A 19,993-nucleotide genomic window follows, 5' to 3' on the forward strand; every position below is an offset into this window, starting at 1 on the left:
CACCTATGGAGATGACGTCATCATATCTTAGAAGCTTTCCTTATAAGTTATTCCCTTATTGCACTACATAATGGCTGTGTGAGGCCTACGCAGTTGTTTCTTTGTCCATACACTTGGACAGGGAAGACACATGTTCTTCACCAATAGAAGTGTGGCAGGTTAAAGGTGTTAACCCATCCCTGTAATGCCCCTCATACAGATTGTACTTACCCCGCTCCCCGGCACCCACGTTGCTCCTGATGCTCACACAGCCTCCGCTGCATCTCCCCGTCGCCCGGATCAAAACATCCGGTGATGGGGGGAGGATGCCAATAGCAGGCCGCGACGGGGACAAGCCTTCCTAGCATCGTGGGTGACGCTAGGAAGGCTCGTTCCCGGTGCGGCCTGCTATTGTTTTTCCTCCCTATCCCGAATTGGCCTTTAATAAGACTGCTTATAATGCATAGTCACTCATTTTCCCATTGGCTTTACTGAACAATGTCCTGGTGCTAATGCAACTGCCAGGAAAATACAGGCCTGGTAATGAAGTGAAGCATCTCCTATAATAAGAATGGGGAGGATACATTTCTCCTGGATGAACCACCCGCACAGAAGATGGATGGGATATCGTCAGCTTGTAAAATGCAGCTGTCAGAGAGATTACTTAATCTTAAAGGGGTTGTTGTCCTCAAGATCAGCAATTACTATCTGATCGGTTGGTGTCCGACACCCTGCATCTCCACCGATCACAGGGGCGTAACTACCATAGCGGCAGACCAGGCGATTTCTATGGGGCCCCTTGGCAAGAGGGGGCCGAGTCTTAGTTGAGATCATCCCCTCTTCTACTGGGGGTGAAAACTTGGTCAGGACTCTACTCTCTAAAGGAACAACTTTAAGCAAATGAGGCAGTGGAAAAATGACCCTAGAATCATTGAAAAGGGTTTAGGCAGAAACCCTTCTGTCCTGTGTGGGGGGCCTAGTTTGATCCTTGCTATGGGGCCCTTACTTCTCTATGTACGCCACTGACCGATCAGCTGTGTTGCAGTAGCTCCAGTGTCGGAATTTGCCACTGGAACTACACGTCTCGTCCCTTGTGCAGTGGACAGAACTTGTTACTGCAGCACTGCTCCCATTGAAATGAATCCTCATCGGTAACTGCGCTATATCACAGCAATGCCAAAGGGTTGTGCCTCCTTAGTGACTACTGGGCATCTCATTGGTCAGAACCCCACCTCTGTCAAAGCCCGCTCAATTATTGGAATACCCCTTTATGCTCTATCTTATTGTAATCTCATATTGTGTCCAGCAGGTGGCAGCACTGAGCCAGCAGTAAACAAATCCAGAAGACGGTATACAGAGGAGCAGCAGGTGAGGGATACAGATAGTAGGTAATGCACAGATTTAGGGCACCTGTGGTATGTTTGGGCTGTAATTATGAAATCATAGCCAAAAAATGCTGTGATATAAGGGAAAGGACAAATCTACAGAGTTGGCATTTGTGAATACACATTTCACTGTGGTATCAGTGGTTTTGTATCTGTCTAGTGTAACTATCATTCTTTTTTTTATTTTTGTAATGTGTAGGGGCAGTGATACTGACCATTTTTGTAATGTACTTTAATTACTAAAATTGTACATTTCTATTAGAAAAATAGCTCTAAAGTGGCCCATTTTGAGCCTTAGCAACGCTCCTATGTCTTCTATTTATATAACTGAGGAGACCTGCTCAAAACAGAAGACAGAGAAGCGTTGTTAAGGCTCAGAATGGGCCACTTCTAATAGAAATGTCCGATTTCATTAATTAAAGTACATTACAAAAATGGTCACTATCACTGCCCCGACACATTACACAAATAAAAACAAGAAGGACAGTTACACTTTAAATTAAAGATTTATCATGGTGCAGAAACACATGAATGACAAATTCAGCTCTGCTTCATTGGGAGATAGGTAAGGTAGGGTCACGTGCCATTTTGATTGACCTATGAAATATAGTGAATGTATTCAAATCTGCAGAAAACTTTACCGTATGTAGTGGCCACAGATAGGCGGACGTTTCACAGCACATTGGTACGGTTTTCAAAAATGAGTTTATGTCCCAGCGGTTTTCACAGGTCAACACCCTCGTTATGCTCATAGATATTATTATATTATTATGCTCAGAAATAGCAGAATGCAAGGTCAGACTACACAGAGTTGGTTTGTGTTCTGTTACCATGGAGATGCATAGACCTGCATGGGAGCTACACAAACAAAACGGTGGGAAATTTCTTATTAAGGCCAATTACAAAGTGGCTTCCTTTTTTGTTTTAGATGCAGTAGGACACTAGCAAAAATTTGGTTGTAACGGAGAACACGCAGGGGGTCATTTACTAAATGATATACGCCAGTATTCTGGCATATATCTGACGCAGATTCTGGCAAAAAGGTTATTTGAGCCACAATCTGCGACTTTTCTCTGCTCACGACAGGTCTAAAACTCTGGTCTTAATAAATCACCCCCTCAGACTTTCAAAATAGATTTATTTGTGTGAATTCACAAAAATCAGATCTGTTGCAGAAATTTCTGTGACTTTCCAACTCAGTTAAATGGGGCTTTGCTGAAATCAAAGCACCTACCGTAGTAACAACCCCATTCAGAGGTATGGAACTGATTTTCAGTGTCAAACATTTTCCGAGTGTGAACTTACCCTTCAGTGGCTACTACTGTGCATGGTTTCAATGTTTTTTGGGTTTTCTTTACAATCTTTGTAAATTATAGTCATCTCTATCTTGTCTCCATTGAACTCTAATTTTCAGGATCTCTCACCAGTTTCAAAAGCTGTTGTAAAGTTTGACTTTGTGGCAGAGTCAGAAAAGTAAGTGAGTAGAACCTTATTCATTTACATTACTTGAAATGATATGAAATATGCACTGTGGAGAAGAGTATCTTCTTGATCATTAAATTCAGGTGTTTCATTCAGTTCCATTACCACAGGTATATAAAATCCAGCCCCTAGCCATGCAGTCTGCCATTACCACAGGTGTATGAAATCAATCCCCTAGCCATACAGTCTGACATTACCACATGTGTATAAAATCCAGCCCCTAGTTATACAGTGTGACATTACCACAGGTGTATGAAATCCAGCCCCTAGCAATGCAGTCTGACATTACCACAGGTGTAAAAAATCCAGCCCCTAGCTATACAGTGTGACATTACCACAGGTGTATAAAATCCAGCCCCTAGCTATACAGTGGGACAATACCACAGGTGTATGAAATCCAGACCCTAGCCATGCAGTCTGACATTACCACAGGTGTATAAAATCCATCCCCTAGCTATACAGTGTGACATTACCACATGTGTATAAAATCCAGCCCCTAGTTATACAGTGTGACAATACCACAGGTGTATAAAATCTAGACCCTAGCCATGCAGTCTGACATTACCACAGGTGTATAAAATCCATCCCCTAGCTATACAGTGTGACATTACCACAGGTGTATAAAATCCAGCCCCTAGCTATACAGTGGGACATTACCACAGGTGTATGAAATCCAGCCCCTAGCCATGCAGTCTGACATTACCACAGGTGTATAAAATCCAGCCTCTAACAATGCAGTCTGACATTACCACAGGTGTATAAAATCCATTCCCTAGCCATGCTGTATGACATTACCACAGGTGTATAAAATTTAGCCCGTAGCTATGAAGTCTGCCATAACCACAGGTGTATAAAATTTAGCCCGTAGCTATGAAGTCTGCCATAACCACAGGTGTATAAAATCCAGCCCCTAGCCATGCAGTCTGCCATTACCACAGATGTATAAAATCCAGTCCCTAGCCATGCAGTCTGCTATTACCACAGGTGTATAAAATCCAGACTCCTAGCCATGCAGTCTGTCATTACCACAGGTGTATAAAATCCAGCCCCACACCATGCAGTCTCCAAATATTTGTGATAGAATGACTTGTTGGAAAGCACTCACTGAATTCCAGCATGGTCCTGTACTAGGATGTCACCACTGTCACAATCACTTCATGAAATGTCTTCCATCCTAGATCTTTCACCATCAGCTGCGAGTGGTATTATTGTAAAGTGGAAGGAACCACAGCAACTCAACTACAAAGTGGAGACCACGTTAAGTTACAGAGCGGGGTCACCAAATGCTGAGGAGAATAGTGCATTAAAATTCACCAGTGCTCTGCTGACTCCATACTATGCAGTGCCCGAGCGGACTACTTCTAGGGTTAAATATCACTCATGTCATTTGTCATTTGTTCAAGTCATTTATTTCATTCACTGTTAGTTATAGGCAAGCAAATTTTATAAAAAAAATTAAAAAGCCAGAGGAGCATGCTTTCTACACCCGTGCAACAAAATCGTGCAGCGTGCCACACAAAAACATGCACAAGGTTATGGTCCATCACAGGCCCTCTCCATAAGAGAAGGGCCCCCTATAAACCGTTCCCAGTCCCTTCGGGCCAGAAAGCTCCTGCAAGGGACTGAGACAAAATAGGCAACGCCCAGCCGAAGTCGGGAGTACGCTCAGGCAACCCTCAGCCGAGGGTACGCCAGGTCTGTGCTCCAGATTTCACCTAGGCTGCCACCCAAGGTGTCGGCACAGAGCTTCAACAACTAGGTCAGGACTCTCCCCGGGGTTTTGCAGAGGGGTGCAGAACATACCAAGCAAATTTTATTGAAGACACCTTTATTACAATCAAACATACATACTTAGTACTGCGACGCAGTGCAGTCTACGAGGCAGCACTTAATAAATACTTACAATCGTCTTTGCAAGCATGGTATTGTTATGTAAAGCACAGGCTAACCTACACTAAACATCGCAATGCATGCTACACTAGCATACCTATTCAATCACAAAACCTTCCAACAAAGCATTTAGACAGTGATGAGGGGAGGGGGATAGGGAGGAGGGGGGAGGAAGGGGAGATCACATGCCTGAAGCTTTATTGAGAAGACAGAGACAAACGGGGGAGAGGGGGAAGGAGAGGGGTTTATTCCTCTTCTTCGTTGTCGACGTCCAAGATGTTGTAGTTCCGCAACAGGCTGTGGATAAGTCTGCGGCAGTCCAGGACGGACATGTTCTCCCTCCTGAAAGTAAGCCGGTTTCTGGCAAGCCATATAGCGTCTTTAAAACAGTTCATAAGGCGCCAGGCCTCCTGGATGGCCTCAACAGTATGAATCCCACAAAATAGTCTGTACAGCACCGAAGTCTGTGCAGGCTTTTCCTCGGCACAGAGTCTTTGAGTTCATGTTCCAGGGCATCCAACAGGCCCTGTGCAAAGGGGCACTCCCAAAACTACATCTCCATAGTACCAGGGAGCATGCCAGTTGTAAGGGATGGAGCTCTCCCACTTGTCCCAGCCCAGACCCCTCCAGAGGGGCAGGAGGAAGAAGCGAGACCTAGCCTTGCCCACAGAGCCATTGGCTGTTCTCAGAGTCCAGCGAACACTGTCACAAACAAAGGCCATCCGCAGTAAAGTGGGCAGGTCCGGAATGCCCTTTACGCCCTTGCGGGGCTCTTTGCACATGATGCTTCGCTTCACTCTGTCCATCTTGGATCCCCAAACAAAGCGAAACACTGTCCTGGTGATGGCCCTAGAAACAGTGGCAAGAGGGGGCCATGCCTGTGCGGTGTACTTTAGCACAGGCAGAACTTTGTTACACAGGACGAGTGCTTTGCCCTCAATAGTGACCTGTCTGAGGCTCCACAGTCCGATTCTTTGGTTGACCTTGGCCAAGCGTTCTTCCTAAGACTTGGGGGCTGCCACTTCCTTCCCAAACCAGACTCCCAGAAATCCGATTTGATGATAAATGGGAAGGGGGCAGAAGAAGCCAGTTGCCAGTCCCCGAAGAGCATGACTTCCGACTTCCCGCAGTTGACTTTGACCCCTAAAGCTTGTCCGAACTCCTCACAGGTCTGGACGAGTGCAGTCACCGAACGCCGGTCAGCGCAGAAGACGGTCACGTCGTCCATGTACAGCGAGTACTTGACCTCGTAGTGTCCTGGTCCTGGTGCGGTGATCCCTCTGATCTCTCCATTCTGCCGGATAGACTCCGCGAAGAGTTCTATAACACAAACAAAAAGGAGAGGTGAAAGAGGGCAGCCTTGTCTGACCCCACAGAGGACCGGAAATTCAGTCTTCCAGCCGTTCACCAGCACCGTGCTGCAGATATCAAGGTACATCAGGTTAACAAACAAACAGAACCTCCTGCCTAAACCCAGCTTGCGCAAAGCCTTGCCCATGAATTCATGACTGACTCGGTCAAAGGCCTTCTCCTTATCAAGACTGACCAGGGCCGCATGTACACGGAGGTCTTTGATGTATTGTATCGTGTCTCTCATGAGAGCGAGACTGTCTGCGATCTTGCGGCCAGGAATGCCGCAGGTCTGGTCCGGGTGGACGACCCCACCAATGACAACCTTCAGCCGGTTGGCTAGCACCGTGGCGAGGATCTTGTAGTCCACGTTCAGGAGAGAGATGGGACGCCAGTTTTTAAGGTCACATCTCTCCCCCTTCCGCTTGTACAAGATCGTGATCATTCCTTCCCCCAACAATGGGGGCATTCTACCCTCCACCACCATCTCCTCATAGAGTTCCAGCAGGTCCGGACAGATCAGATACCCCAGCACTACATAGAGCTCCACTGGAAGACCGTCACTGCCCGGGGTCCTGCCGGACATAAAGGATCTAGCGGCAGAGAGCACCTCCCCCACCATCAGAGGGTCATCCATTGCTTCCACACCTGCAGGGTCAAGATGGTTAGTGATACCTGACAGGAATTTATCGGCGGCCTTCGGGTCCGTGTTCCTCAGGGAGTAACATGTACACGTCGGCAACCTGGGAAGCAAGAAAAGCTAGCACCGTCTGACACCTAGACCTTTCCCTAATGCTCCTAACATTAATGGAAAAAAGGTTAAAATTTGCCATCATGTAAGAGAAAAAAACAGGCTAGCGGAAACGATACAGCTTAGTTACCCTACAACCCTTCTTGGAGTGGTCAGCAACAGAGCTGTCCGTCTCCTTCCTCTTTCTTTGCCTGACACATGGGGACGAGAGAGCTGGATATTCCTCCTCGTAGGAGACTGCAGCAGCTGCAGGAGCGGTTTGTGCTGTGGCAATAGGGCAGGTTGGGCTCTGGGTGCAGGGAGGTGCCACTGAGGTGACGATGGGCAGTTGAATTTGGATAGCCTCAGTGGTGGTGGTGACGGGGAGGAAGTGGATTGGCTGGGTAAGGGAGGACATGGGAGCGTGTCCGGGGGCAGATGTCTGCTTACCCTCCTTCTTTGATGGCTTCACCTTGGGTTTTGCCACTGCCGGAGTTGAGACTTGGGTGGGGTTCCCGCTGCCCAGAGCTCTGGCTGCGACGGCTGCCCAGGTGCGTTCTCTCACTGGACAGTCCTTGTATATGTGGGTGGACAGTCCGGACAGGTTGCATGTCGTCCTCTTTGGGCAGTCTTTGGTCTAGTGGCCTGTGACTCGGCAAATTCGGCAAGGATCCTCCTTGCAGTTCTTCAACTCATGGCCCTTCTTTCCACATTTCCTGCAGATCTGTGGCATATCCTGGTAGAATATAAGTGCCGAAGAGTTGCGCAGAGAAAACTCCTGAGGCAGGTGCTGCATGCCGTCCGGGGCTGTAGGATCCTTGTTCAGTCGGACAATGACAGACCACTTGCCGATCCAGAAGCCGTTTCCGTCAAAGATGTGGGTGGGTTCCCTCACCACGGTGCAGAAGCTCTTCAGGTAGGTGACGATGTCTTTGCCTGGGATGTGTGGGTTCCGCATGGAAACGGTCACTCTCCTCTCTTCCCTCTGGACTGGGCAGCTGCCCACAAAGCGTTTGAAAGGGGAGTCCGGTTTCGCCGCTTTCACCATCTCCCAGTACCTTTTGCAGATGGCCACGGAGGCAAATGTAATGTAGAACATCCCTGAGATGAAGGAATGGATGTTCACCACTTCTGGCTTGGAGAATCCCTGTTCCAGGACCATCTTCTTGCCAAACACGTTCTGGCTCATGTCCGGCACTCTCCCGTCTACCTCCTTCAGCTTCAGGACGACCGTCTGCCTCATCCATGGCTCCAGAGGTGGGGAGTCAGGGCTGGGCTTCTTGCCTGCTTCGGAGGAAAGGGTGCAGTCTGATCAGAAGCCAGTGAAGTGGAGGCTGAAGGATCCTGGTGGGCTTCTTCCGTGGCCTTTCTCTGTTCTGTAGCATTCTTCTTGGTTGTGGGAGGCTTGGAGGTTGAGGCCATGGCTTCTTCCCTTTTGCCTTCCTCTCCCTGGAGAAGCTTCGCAAGATATCACTTTTGCCACTGGTGGGCGGAGCTATGTAAATCTTCTCCTTGCTGGGCGGAGCTCTTCGGGGGAAGGTCTTCGCCGAGGTTCTTTTCCTCGCCGGGGTTCCCCGAAGTCGAAGATCTTCGTCGTCGGAGTTACTCGTCGAGTCTTCGCAAAGATCTTCTCCTTGATCGCAGTCGGAGAAAATCTTCCAATAGTCGTCTTCGGCTGTCGAGATTCAAGTAAGCACTGTCTAACTTCGTACACCCAGACTATTAAGCAACAGGCCAAGAGCAGGTCAGAGACCAGAACACTCTTGTTCCTAGGGGAATAGCCCTACACCCAATAGCAGCAGTGAGCTGAAGCCAAATTTAATTGACGATGCGCAAAGGCCGCGTGCAGGGGGTACCTAAAGGACCTGAGTCAGCAAGTCAAGGCAGACTGATAAGAACAGACACTACACTTAATCTTAGCCAGGAGGCTGAGAAGCGGAACATACCAAGCAAATAGTTAATCTGGCAGCCTCTTGGTGTTGTTGCCAGGAAAGTTGGCAGGATGGTGTGCTGGTCATACCCCTTAGGGGTTGATTAGTGGTTCTCATTGAATAGACCAGGGGTGGCCAACCTTACAGACACAAAGAGCCAGAAAAAAAAATCGTATGACTGCCAAGAGCCACAAGCTATCCGTTTACACAAATATGCGTGCACACGACAGTATTACTGCAATTGAGTTATCAAACATTTAAAAGTGCATTTAAACCACCTTTCCTACCTGTAATGTAGACAGCTTTAGTGAGAATTCTGGCAATCTTTGTTTTTCACAATGTGTTTCAAGATTTCTCAGATGACCGCCTCATGCTCAGATGACACCCCATGCACAGATGACACCCTTATGCACAGATGACATCCTTATGCACAGATGACCGCCCATGCTCAGATGACCGCCTTATGCTCAGATGACCGCCCCATGCTCAGATGACCACCTTATTATCAGATGACGCCCCATGCTCAGATGACACCCTTATGCACAGATGACCGCCCACGCTCAGATGACCGCCCCATGCTCAGATGACCGCCCTATCCTCAGATGACCGCCCTATGCTCAGATGACCGCCCTATGCTCAGATGACCGCCCTATGCTCAGATGACCGCCTTATTATCAGATGACCGCCCATGCTTAGATGATGCCCCTTGCTCAGATGACACCCCATGCTCAGATGACGCCCCATGCTCAGATGACGCCCCATGCTCAGATGACCGCCCCATGCTCAGATGCTCAGGGGTGATTTGACATAGGGGAGATGTGAGTATGGGGTGTCTGCTTTTTAGTGTCTTATGTGAGCACTGGGGAGGCTTATTTTGTGGGTCTGATGAGGATTTGGGGGTCTTATCTGAGCTCATACTACCCCCATGTCAGATAAGACCCCCAGATCAGTACTTTAATAAAATAAAACTGTGTAGGAGGCTTATCCTACCTCTGCTGCCGCTGCTCTGATGACTGTGGCGACCTCTCCACAGTGACCTGACGTGCACAGTGTCAGGTCAGAGCGCGGGCCTGCATGTATTAAGGGGGGGGGGTGCACTGCGCCACCAATGACAACCTTTAATACAGATACAGGAGGCGGGTGGCGGCAGAATCACATAGCCGACACCTGGCCTCTCTGCTGCGTTCCCCGGCACTTAACCCCTCAGGTGCGGGCTATATGACTCTGCGGCCAGAACCCGCCTCCTGTATTTGAATAAATGAGTGAGTTAACTTCATTGGTGGCAGTGGAAACAGCCCCTCCCCTCCTCTTCCCCTCTGCATTCTCATTGGTGGCAGCGGCAGCAGCACAGGGAGGAGGAGGGGACTGCTTTCTTCTTCCTTCTCCCCTGTGCTGCTAATATTTTTAAAACCTGCGACATCCCTGGCCCGCTCCCCTGCGAGCCGCATATGTAGAGGAGACCGCGCTCCTCTGAGAGCCGTAAGTGAAGGTCCGAGGAGCCGCATGCGGCTCGCGAGCCGCGGGTTGGCCACCCCTGGAATAGACTGAATAGGTGTAGGAGACTTATTTTCAGGCAATGCTCCATGGGAAGAAAGTATGCAAATTAGCTCATATCAGCCATGGAGGAGTCCCTGTAAGGCAGAAGTGAGCCAATTTGCATACAGGCAATCTGTAAAGCTAATTGATTTACTAAAACAACCATGTTAATTTTGGTCAGGGCCGTCTTTAACAAGGGGCAAAAGGGGCAGCTGCCCCGGGCCCAGTTGCTCCTGGGGGGCCCAAGGCAGCTGCCTCTTGAGCCCTACTGGCCACTGCCCCGTTTGTCAGGCTGTCAGCTACACAGGGGGTTGCTGCCATGCCATGCCTTGCCTGCCTGCCGGCACTCCAGGCAGCAAACTATGAGAGCTGTGATTCTCTTAAGGACCTTAGATGACATCATCACCATGTGACCAGTAACCTAGCAATATTACTGGTCACATGGCTATGAGGTCATCAAAGGTCCTGTCTACCAGGAGTGTTGCTGCATGAGAAGTTTGCCAGACTTGTGGAGCTTTTTTGTGTGAAAATTACATCAGGAAAAAGTGACAGGGGCTGTTATGCTAATATACTGTAAGCTACTGTATACTGTTGGGGGCTGTATACTGTGGGGTGCTGTATACTGGGTGTTATACTGTGGTGTGCTATACTGCTCTACTGTATACTATGGGGTGCTGTATACTGTGGTGTGCTATACTGCTCTAATGTATACTATGAGGTGCTGTATACTGTGGGGTGCTATACTGCTTTACTGTATACTGTGGGGAGCTGTATATTGTGGAGTGCTCTACTGCTCTACTGTATACTGTGGGGTGCTGTATACTTTAGGGGGCTATACTGCATACTGTGGGGTGCTTGGATGCACTGTAACACTAGGGTGAGCCGAGCCCCGGTCTCCTTCCTGCAGAGCGGTGCCCACTTCCAGCCTGAGCCCAGCTGCTTAGAGCACTGATCCTGAGCCGCTGGAGTCTTCAGAACTGGAAGTATTTACAGTCATTCACTGTACTCTACCAGGTGTGTGGATTTTTTGTGTGTCTGTTGCGGTGGAGGACGTGATTGCATGCAAGGGTGTGGGAAGGCAGGATCCAGTGGGCCCAAGTAAATTTTTGCCCAGGGTCCAATCAATATTAAAGACGGCCCTGATTGTGGTGCTCCAATTTTGGAGACTACAGGCCCTAATCATCTCTACAGAAGAGATATGAAAGAGTTTTATTAAAAGTGGATAATCCATTTAAGAAAGAAAGATAGAACGAAGATCCACGGTGGACAATAGTCTTCTAAGCCTCTGAAATGCACTAGTGTCAAGGTATCCTTTAATCTAGTAGAACGGGCGCCTCCCCCCAGGGCCCTCCTATATCGTGTCCCAGGTGTAGGGATGCCGACTGGTATAGTGCGGCCTAAATGTGTCTTATTGTGTGTTATGGTGCTCCTACCTGGATATGGCTGGTCCTCAGGCTTTGGCTCTGAAGCAATAAATAGGGGTAATAATTGAGGGATTGGAAAGAATAACTTGAGTCCAGACCTTGGGATAAAGTTCATGGCAGCTTTACTTTGAATAAACATTTCTTCAAACAGTTTACAGGCTTTGTCTGGTTCCAGCAGGCTTTAGCATTAAACTGGCAGGCAAACTCAACTCTGCTATATCCTTCTCTCACTCTGCTGTACTGACAAGCTGACTTGATAACTTGGCTTCTTCTTTTATGCTGCACTTCACTCTGTAGTGGGACTGCTCTTCAGCCAATGAAGTTTACTCCTGGCTCCTGAGGCTTTTAGGCTTCTGCCAGCAGAGCTTAAGGTGCTCTGGATGGCGTGGGCATGTCCAGCAGAGACGTGCCCCTGCACACCCTTCCCCTTGCAGGGGGTAAACTAAACTGGAGCTAACTGCTCCCCACCCTTCCTGCAGGAAGTAGTGCAGTACGCAGCCCTGCAGGGTGAGCGAATGTGAGGTCACAGGGGTAGTTAACAAACCGAGGGTTGCTCTTGGTACTCACAGTTTTTATATACCCTGTGCAGGCGTACAGCAGTGATGGAGAGGCTGGCACATGGATCCTCTGGGGCACTCTCTGTGTATAGGGACCAGGCCAGGTGATAGGTGAGGTGCCCTGGGTGTTGCAGGTTTAATGTGCCGGTGGCAAGATCCCTTTAAGTTCGTGACGCCAGTGCCGGTAACGGTGGCACACCGATTTGTTGTAGTAATAATTGAGGAACACACGTTGCAGTGAACCAAAACTTCCTTTTACTGAACAGTTCAACTATTTACAGTCTTTAAGCAGTTCCACATGTAAAAGGTCGTAACAGGCAGTCTTTATATAAAACGGCAGGCAATGTTCTTGCAAGATACTCAGAGGGTTAAACACTTACAGATCAGGCTGCACTTTCTCAGAATCCTGTCTGACTTTCTCCAAGGCCCGTATGCCCTATTGCTGGCTTTATCCTTGGGTAGGGGAAACTTCCTCTGGTATATGACTCCTTGCTGTAAATATATCCTTCTGCCCTTCAGCTATCTCTGTTTGGCTGGAATCAACTTGGCTCTGCACTGTACTTTTATAAGAACTTAGTTTCTCAGGAGGTAAACTCTTCCCCTGAAGGCAAACTAGAAGCCTGGGCTATCTAGCTGCATGTCAGAAGCTGCTCCTCAGCTACTCTCTGGCTAAGGTGCACAGTTGGCTTCTAAACACTCTCTCCTCTCTGGTCTGGACCTGACTATATATACACTAGGGGGTTCCCTAGCTCCCTCTACTGCCTAGAATGAGGAACTACACCCCTAACAGGCCTGGTACACAGGAGATAACATAAATAACATGACAATATACATTGAAATGCAATATAAAATACCATAACCATGTTCCACAGGAGGTGGAGAACAACGGGACCCAATTGACCCTTGTGTAGTGCCCACATTTACATAGTGGGACACTACAGTAGGACTAGCCCACTTCTCTCCAGAGAGGGTTAGAATAGAATGATAAGTTCCATTCTATCTAAGGGTACTTTCACACTAGCGTTTTTCTTTTCCGGCGCTGAGTTCCGTCCTAGGGGCTCAAATCCGGAAAAGAACTGATCAGTTTTATCCCCATGCATTCTGAATGGAGAGTCAGTCCTTCAGGATGCATCAGGATGTCTCCAGTTCAGTCTTTTTGACTGATCAGGCTTTTCAGAAAAACGTAGCATGCAGTATTTTTACCTCCGGCCAAAAAGCCTGAACACTTTGACTGAACGCCGGATCAGGCCTTTTTCCCATTGACTTGCATTAACGCCGGATCTGGCACTGTGTGTTCAGTCAAAACGGATCCGGCTTTTGCATGTTAAACCCGAAAAATGTGAAAAAAAAGTTAAAGTCCATAAATGGCGGATCCGTTTTTTCCAATGCATTTTTTCATTGTGATCAAAATCCTGATCAGGATTCAAATGTAATCCGTTTTCACACGTTTTTCCGGATCCGGCGGGCAGTTCCGGTGTCGGAATTGAACGCCGGATTAAAACAACGCTAGTGTGAAAGTAGCCTAAGTACACCTCTGCCGTGTTTGCTGCCACCTGCTGTGAACCAGGCATATTACACAAACATAACAGTTGCATAAAGACATTAGGAATGCACATTGTATAGGACCTGGACAGAAATACATCAGATGACGTGTTGTTAGCACAATAAAGACAGTAACAAGGTGCAGAAGTGGTAACACGACTCTGGGGTGTTACACTAGTGGCAAACAGCTCAGCAATTCCTAGAATATTTGCATCTCACAAAATGTGCAGCAAAGGCCTTAGTGTTCTATTTCTCCATTGACAGAGAGATTTCCCTGCAGCGTGGGACCACGGTTAACATCCTCAAGAAAATAGATGAGCACTGGCTGCTGGGAGAACAAGATGGAAGACTAGGCCTTTTCCCGGAGAGCTACGTCAGGGTATGTAACTAAGTACACATGTCCTCTAATTGGTTGTATGTCTCATACCGCACACCAAGGAAATCCTGGGGCCAGACAGGAACAGATGTAGCAGAGTGGAATTAATATCCATTTTTGTCTCAAACTGTTCATATACATACAATATTCTGAGAAGTCTATATTTAATGAGGTTTATCCCATAATTTATGTAAAAAAAATGATAATCAGACATCATATAGCACATGGCAATCTTTTTCTAATAAAACTAGAACCAGCCCTTTACCTCACATGGATCCAGAGATCTCCTCATACATTGCTTCAATTGATCTGATAGATTTATTTCAAGCTGGCAGCTCAGGGGGCGTGTCCTTTCTGCTGCAGATCTCTCCTTATTACAGCTCAGGAGGCAGTTGAAGGATGAAACTGAGCATGTACAACCACCTCGACTTATATCTGATCAACTCATAACGATCATTACCCATGATGAGCCGATACTGACTGATCAACTCATAATGATCATGTCTTGTAATTAAATAAAGATGATTGCTTTTGATCTACTTTTAATGTCTGATCAACTCATAGCGATCATTTCCTGTTTATGATAATTGATCAAGAATAATAATTGTACCCTATCATCAACTCATCATGGCTGATCACCTCATAATGTGTATTGCACATGATCCACTCCTAATAGCTGATTTAGTCAAAATCATAATATACTGTTGTTTTGTCCTGTGGTCAACACAAATGACTAATCAGCTCGTGGTCGTGTTCCATTATTAACTCGTGACAGATCAGCTCATAATGATCATTGCCCGTGCTCGACTGATAGATCTGCTCATAAGCAGCATGTACTTTGATCAACTCTGCTCATAATCAACTGGTGATGCCTGATCAACTCATCATGATTGTGTCCTCTGATCAACTCGTCATGACTGATCAACTCATAGCGATCACCTTTACCATATCAGCTTAGAAAGATTAATTAACTCAGTAACACACAATGAAGAGTGTCTTGTCTAGACAGAGATATACCGTTATCATGTCAGTATAGTGTCCTTTAAGATCCTTTTACATCGGCTGGTGCCTGATCATTGCCATGTGTAAACATCACCCCCATCATCTAACAAACGAGCAAACACTCATTTGTCCAGCAGTGGCTTATTCCTCTCTCCCCATTCAGAACACATGCACACTCGGCCGAGCAGGCGTGCGTACAGAAGAGGGGTTGGGAGAGATATCCGCTGATTGAATACAATGCTGGCTTATGAGTAGATCACGCATGTTGAAATCCAACAGACCGACCCTTCTCTCCCTCGACATCTGTCGGGAGACCCCATAAACATTCAATGGTCATTAATCTAATGTGTATGGCCAACTCCAGCATGTGAGGGAGCGAAGAACTGATCGAAGAGTCACTGGAAGGGCAAGGAGAGGGGGGAAGGACAACAGGTCCTTCAGTATGGCAAAACCCAGCACCATAATGGGTTCCCATGTTGCTACGGGGCCACTGGTTGTAGGTTTCACTGTCCCACGTAGCTGAATATCCATATCACCCTAATATATCAATGTTTGCATGCCCCTACAGGTTCTATCCCCCGGTCAGCAGGAACCACTGGACACCCCCCAACTCTCGGGAATTGCTCTTTATGACTTCAAGGCGGATTCTGAAGCAGAGCTACCACTACGTAAAGTAAGGGCAGGTCCCGGTGTTACCGTCACTCCTCTACCTGTCAGTCCTACATGTGCAAACAAACAAAAGAGAGCGTAGCAACCAGATCGTAAACCACGTCAATCAGAAGACGGCTGTGCTGGAGATGAATATTCCCCTCTCATTACTTATTAATTAGGCATCTCTTAGGTCTCGGTGTCCAATACAGGTACTCGTCAGGAGGATTTCCCGCTATAGACATACAGTGGAACCCACCACTATGTGTAACACGCTTTCTTTCCTCATATGGAATAGCCCAGTAGACTGAAGAGCAGAATAAGGGCCCATTCATACGACCGTAGGCCGTCTGTGCCCTCCATCCATGGCCATCCGCAATGCATGTGCACCGGCCATGTGAATCCCGTATTGCGGAACAGACCCATTGACTTGAATCAGTCCACGATCCGCAATATACAGCAAAAGATAGGACATGCCCTCTCTTTTGCATGGCGGAGGCACGGACCCAAAAGCCCACGGAATCTCTACATAGTGCTTCCATGAGCTTCTGATCCGTGCCTCCGCACTGCTCCATATCTTGCAGATTGTGGACCCATTCAAGTCATAATAGGGTCCACATCCGTGATACGGAATTCACATGGCCGGTGCCCGTATATTGCAGACCTGCCGTTTGCAGTCCGCAATGCGGTCACGGACAGACTACAGTCATGTGAATGAGCCCTAAAATGTATACCAATGTATGCTAGCCCAACAGACCACGACAGGACACTCTTTAGGCCCGTGTCCCGGTGAAGAGCACCCTATGGATACGTTTGATGTATGCAGTTTACTGTCACCATTAGGGGGCCTGTCACCTCTCCTGACATCTATGTGTTAGTAAATGCTTGCATTTCCCATAAAATGAAAATTCTGGAGCATCTGTTCTTACAACTCTCTATTGTGCCAATCTTGGGTAATTCTTCCTAAAAATGTAAGAAATAAATTTTAAACTGGGAGTTACAATTCCTCTTGTCCATGGGGCATGCCCTACACTGCCTGACCGTGTCTAATCATGCAGCTATATTGACCAGGAGAATGATAATGCTCAGTCATCAATTTATTCATACATTTCCAGGAGGAATTACAGAGGAGCATCAAAGTACAGATCTGTAAAGAGATTTGTGAGAATTCTAAAATGCTTTACAATCATTGTTTCGTAGATTCACCCTATTAACCTAATAACAGTGTTATGTCCACGGCATCCCCCCTATTAGAACTGTGCTTACCGTTAGTTCCTTGCTGGCATCGTTGTGGAGAAAAACACTTTTAATCCGCATGCAAATGAGTCTGTGAAGGTGCCCAGGAGCGGCGTTACAACGGCCGGTGCCCAGGCCCCTGGGTCATTCTCATACGAAGCCACTCCCCCTCCCCGCATCTGCCCACCCTTAGTCTCTGTTCTAACCTCCCTCCTCCCGTCCGTAATCCCGCGCATGCGCACGCTAAACTGCGATGCCCCGGCCCGACAGTGCTCATTCAATGCGCACGCGCCAATATTGCGTTCATCGGCGCATGCGCGGGATTACGGACGGGAGGAGGGAGGTTAATACAGGGCACCTTCACAGACTAATTTGCATGCGGATTAATAGTGTTTTTCTGCACAACAATGCTAGCAAGGAACTAACGGTAAGCACAGTTTTAATAGGGGGGATGCCGTGGACATAACACTGTTATTAGGGTAATAGGGTGAATCTGCGTGAAGGACTCCCTTTAACTGTTATGGGGGTGCTGTCACTGTCACTCTTATGGGGGTGCTGTCACTTTTATGGGGGAGCTGTGACTGTCACTGTTATGGGGGAGCTGTGACTGTCACTGTTATGGGGGAGCTGTGACTGTCACTGTTATGGGGGAGCTGTGACTGTCACTGTTATGGGGGAGCTGTGACTGTCACTGTTATGGGGGAGCTGTGACTGTCACTGTTATGGGGGAGCTGTGACTGTCACTGTTATGGTGGTACTGTGGCTGTCACTATAATGGAGCGCTGTGACTATTACTGTTTTGGGGGAGTTGTGACTGTCACTTTTCTGGGGGAGCTGTAATTGCCACTGTTATGGGATATCTGTGACTGTCACTGTTTTGGGGGATCTGTGTCTGTCACTGTTCTGGGGAAGCTGCGACTGTCACTGTTATGGGGGAGCTGTGACTGTGACTATAATGGGGCACTGTGACTGTCACTGTTATGGGGGCGCTGTGACTGTCACTGTTATGGTGGAGCTGTGACTGTCACTGTTATGGGGGAGCTGTGACTGTGACTATAATGGGGAGCTGTGACTGTCACTGTTATGAGGGATCTGTGTCTGTCACTGTTCTGGGGAAGCTGCGACTGTCACTGTTATGGGGGAGCTGTGACTGTGACTATAATGGGGCGCTGTGACTGTCACTGTTATGGGGGAGCTGTGACTGTTATGGGGGAGCTGTGACTGTGAATATAATGTGGCGCTGTGACTGTCACTGTTATGGGGGAGCTGTGACTGTGAATATAATGTGGCGCTGTGACTGTCACTGTTATGGTGGAGCTGTGACTGTCACTGTTATGGGGGAGCTGTGACTGTGACTATAATGGGGAGCTGTGACTGTCACTGTTATGGGGGAGCTGTGACTGTGACTATAATGGGGAGCTGTGACTGTCACTGTTATGGTGGAGCTGTGACTGTCACTGTTATGGGGGAGCTGTGACTGTGACTATAATGGGGAGCTGTGACTGTCACTGTTATGGGGGAGCTGTGACTGTCACTGTTATGGGGAGCTGTGACTGTCACTGTTATGGGGGAGCTGTGACTGTCACTGTTCTGGGGGAGCTGTGACTGTCACTGTTATGGGGGAGCTGTGACTGTCACTGTTATGGGGGAGCTGTGACTGTCACTGTTATGGGGGAGCTGTGACTGTCACTGTTATGGGGGAGCTGTGACTGTCACTGTTCTGGGGGAGCTGTGACTGTCACTGTTATGGGGGAGCTGTGACTGTCACTGTTCTGGGGGAGCTGTGACTGTCACTGTTATGGGGGAGCTGTGACTGTGACTATAATGGGGAGCTGGTACTGTCACTGTTATGGGGGAGCTGTGACTGTGACTATAATGGGGAGCTGTGACTGTCACTGTTATGGTGGAGCTGTGACTGTCACTGTTATGGGGGAGCTGTGACTGTCACTGTTATGGGGAGCTGTGACTGTCACTGTTATGGGGAGCTGTGACTGTCACTGTTATGGGGAGCTGTGACTGTCACTGTTATGGGGAGCTGTGACTGTCACTGTTATGGGGAGCTGTGACTGTCACTGTTATGGGGGCGCTGTGACTGTCACTGTTATGGGGGCGCTGTGACTGTCACTGTTATGGGGCAGCTGTGACTGTCACTGTTATGGTGGAGCTGTGACTGTCACTGTTATGGGGGAGCTGTGACTGTCACTGTTATGGGGGAGCTGTGACTGTCACTGTTATGGGGGAGCTGTGACTGTCACTGTTCTGGGGGAGCTGTGACTGTCACTGTTATGGGGGAGCTGTGACTGTCACTGTTATGGGGGAGCTGTGACTGTCACTGTTATGGGGGAGCTGTGACTGTCACTGTTCTGGGGGAGCTGTGACTGTCACTGTTATGGGGCAGCTGTGACTGTCACTGTTGCTGAGGTTGTAATGAGAATGCTGTGGCTGACATTGATGTGGGGGCGCTTTGTATTGCACTGTTATGGGGGAACTGTTAGGAGGCACTGGGGTGACTTTGTAATTGCTCCCTATATAATTGAGAGTTTGTCTGCTAATAGATCAGGGCACCCAGAGAGAAATCAGATTAGGCAAACCAGCTGCTGAAGAATAAGGGGCCACACAAAGGGGCCCATCCAAGCTGAATGACAGATGTAAGGTCATTTACCTGAAGGGCCCCTTACATTTCACAGCACCTTGATAATTCTGACCCATTGTGTAGCAAACTGACAAGGCTTTAATGAAGTGACATTAGTGCTCAGGGGCAAACATACCATAGCTGCAACTGGTGCAGCTGCATAGGGGCCCTGCAGGCATTAGGGCCGCAGGCCAGCTCAAAAGTCAAAAATAGCATATGTTCCCTACTGTCTAACTTCCCCTATGCTTTCCGGGGACGTGGCTATCGAGGGTGCAGACGTAGCAGAGGCCCTT

At 48.1% G+C, this 19,993-nt stretch overlaps 1 protein-coding gene across 4 annotated transcripts in view; it reads left to right on the plus strand.

The window, feature by feature from the left end:
• The window catches only part of SORBS3 (sorbin and SH3 domain containing 3), a 57,354-nt gene that overhangs the window by 16,598 nt on the left and 20,763 nt on the right, over positions 1-19,993 (plus strand). For 3 of the 4 annotated variants that reach the window (XM_040414784.1, XM_040414785.1, XM_040414782.1), the window contains exons 8-11: positions 1,286-1,347; positions 2,779-2,837; positions 14,071-14,185; positions 15,753-15,857. In XM_040414784.1, the coding sequence (XP_040270718.1) occupies positions 1,286-1,347; positions 2,779-2,837; positions 14,071-14,185; positions 15,753-15,857 (341 nt within the window). The remainder of the gene's footprint in view (positions 1-1,285; positions 1,348-2,778; positions 2,838-14,070; positions 14,186-15,752; positions 15,858-19,993) is intronic. The other variant, XM_040414783.1, reaches the window with a different exon arrangement.

This window comes from Bufo bufo, chromosome 1 (genome assembly GCF_905171765.1).
Source record: "Bufo bufo chromosome 1, aBufBuf1.1, whole genome shotgun sequence".
NCBI classification, from domain to species: Eukaryota; Metazoa; Chordata; class Amphibia; order Anura; family Bufonidae; genus Bufo; species Bufo bufo.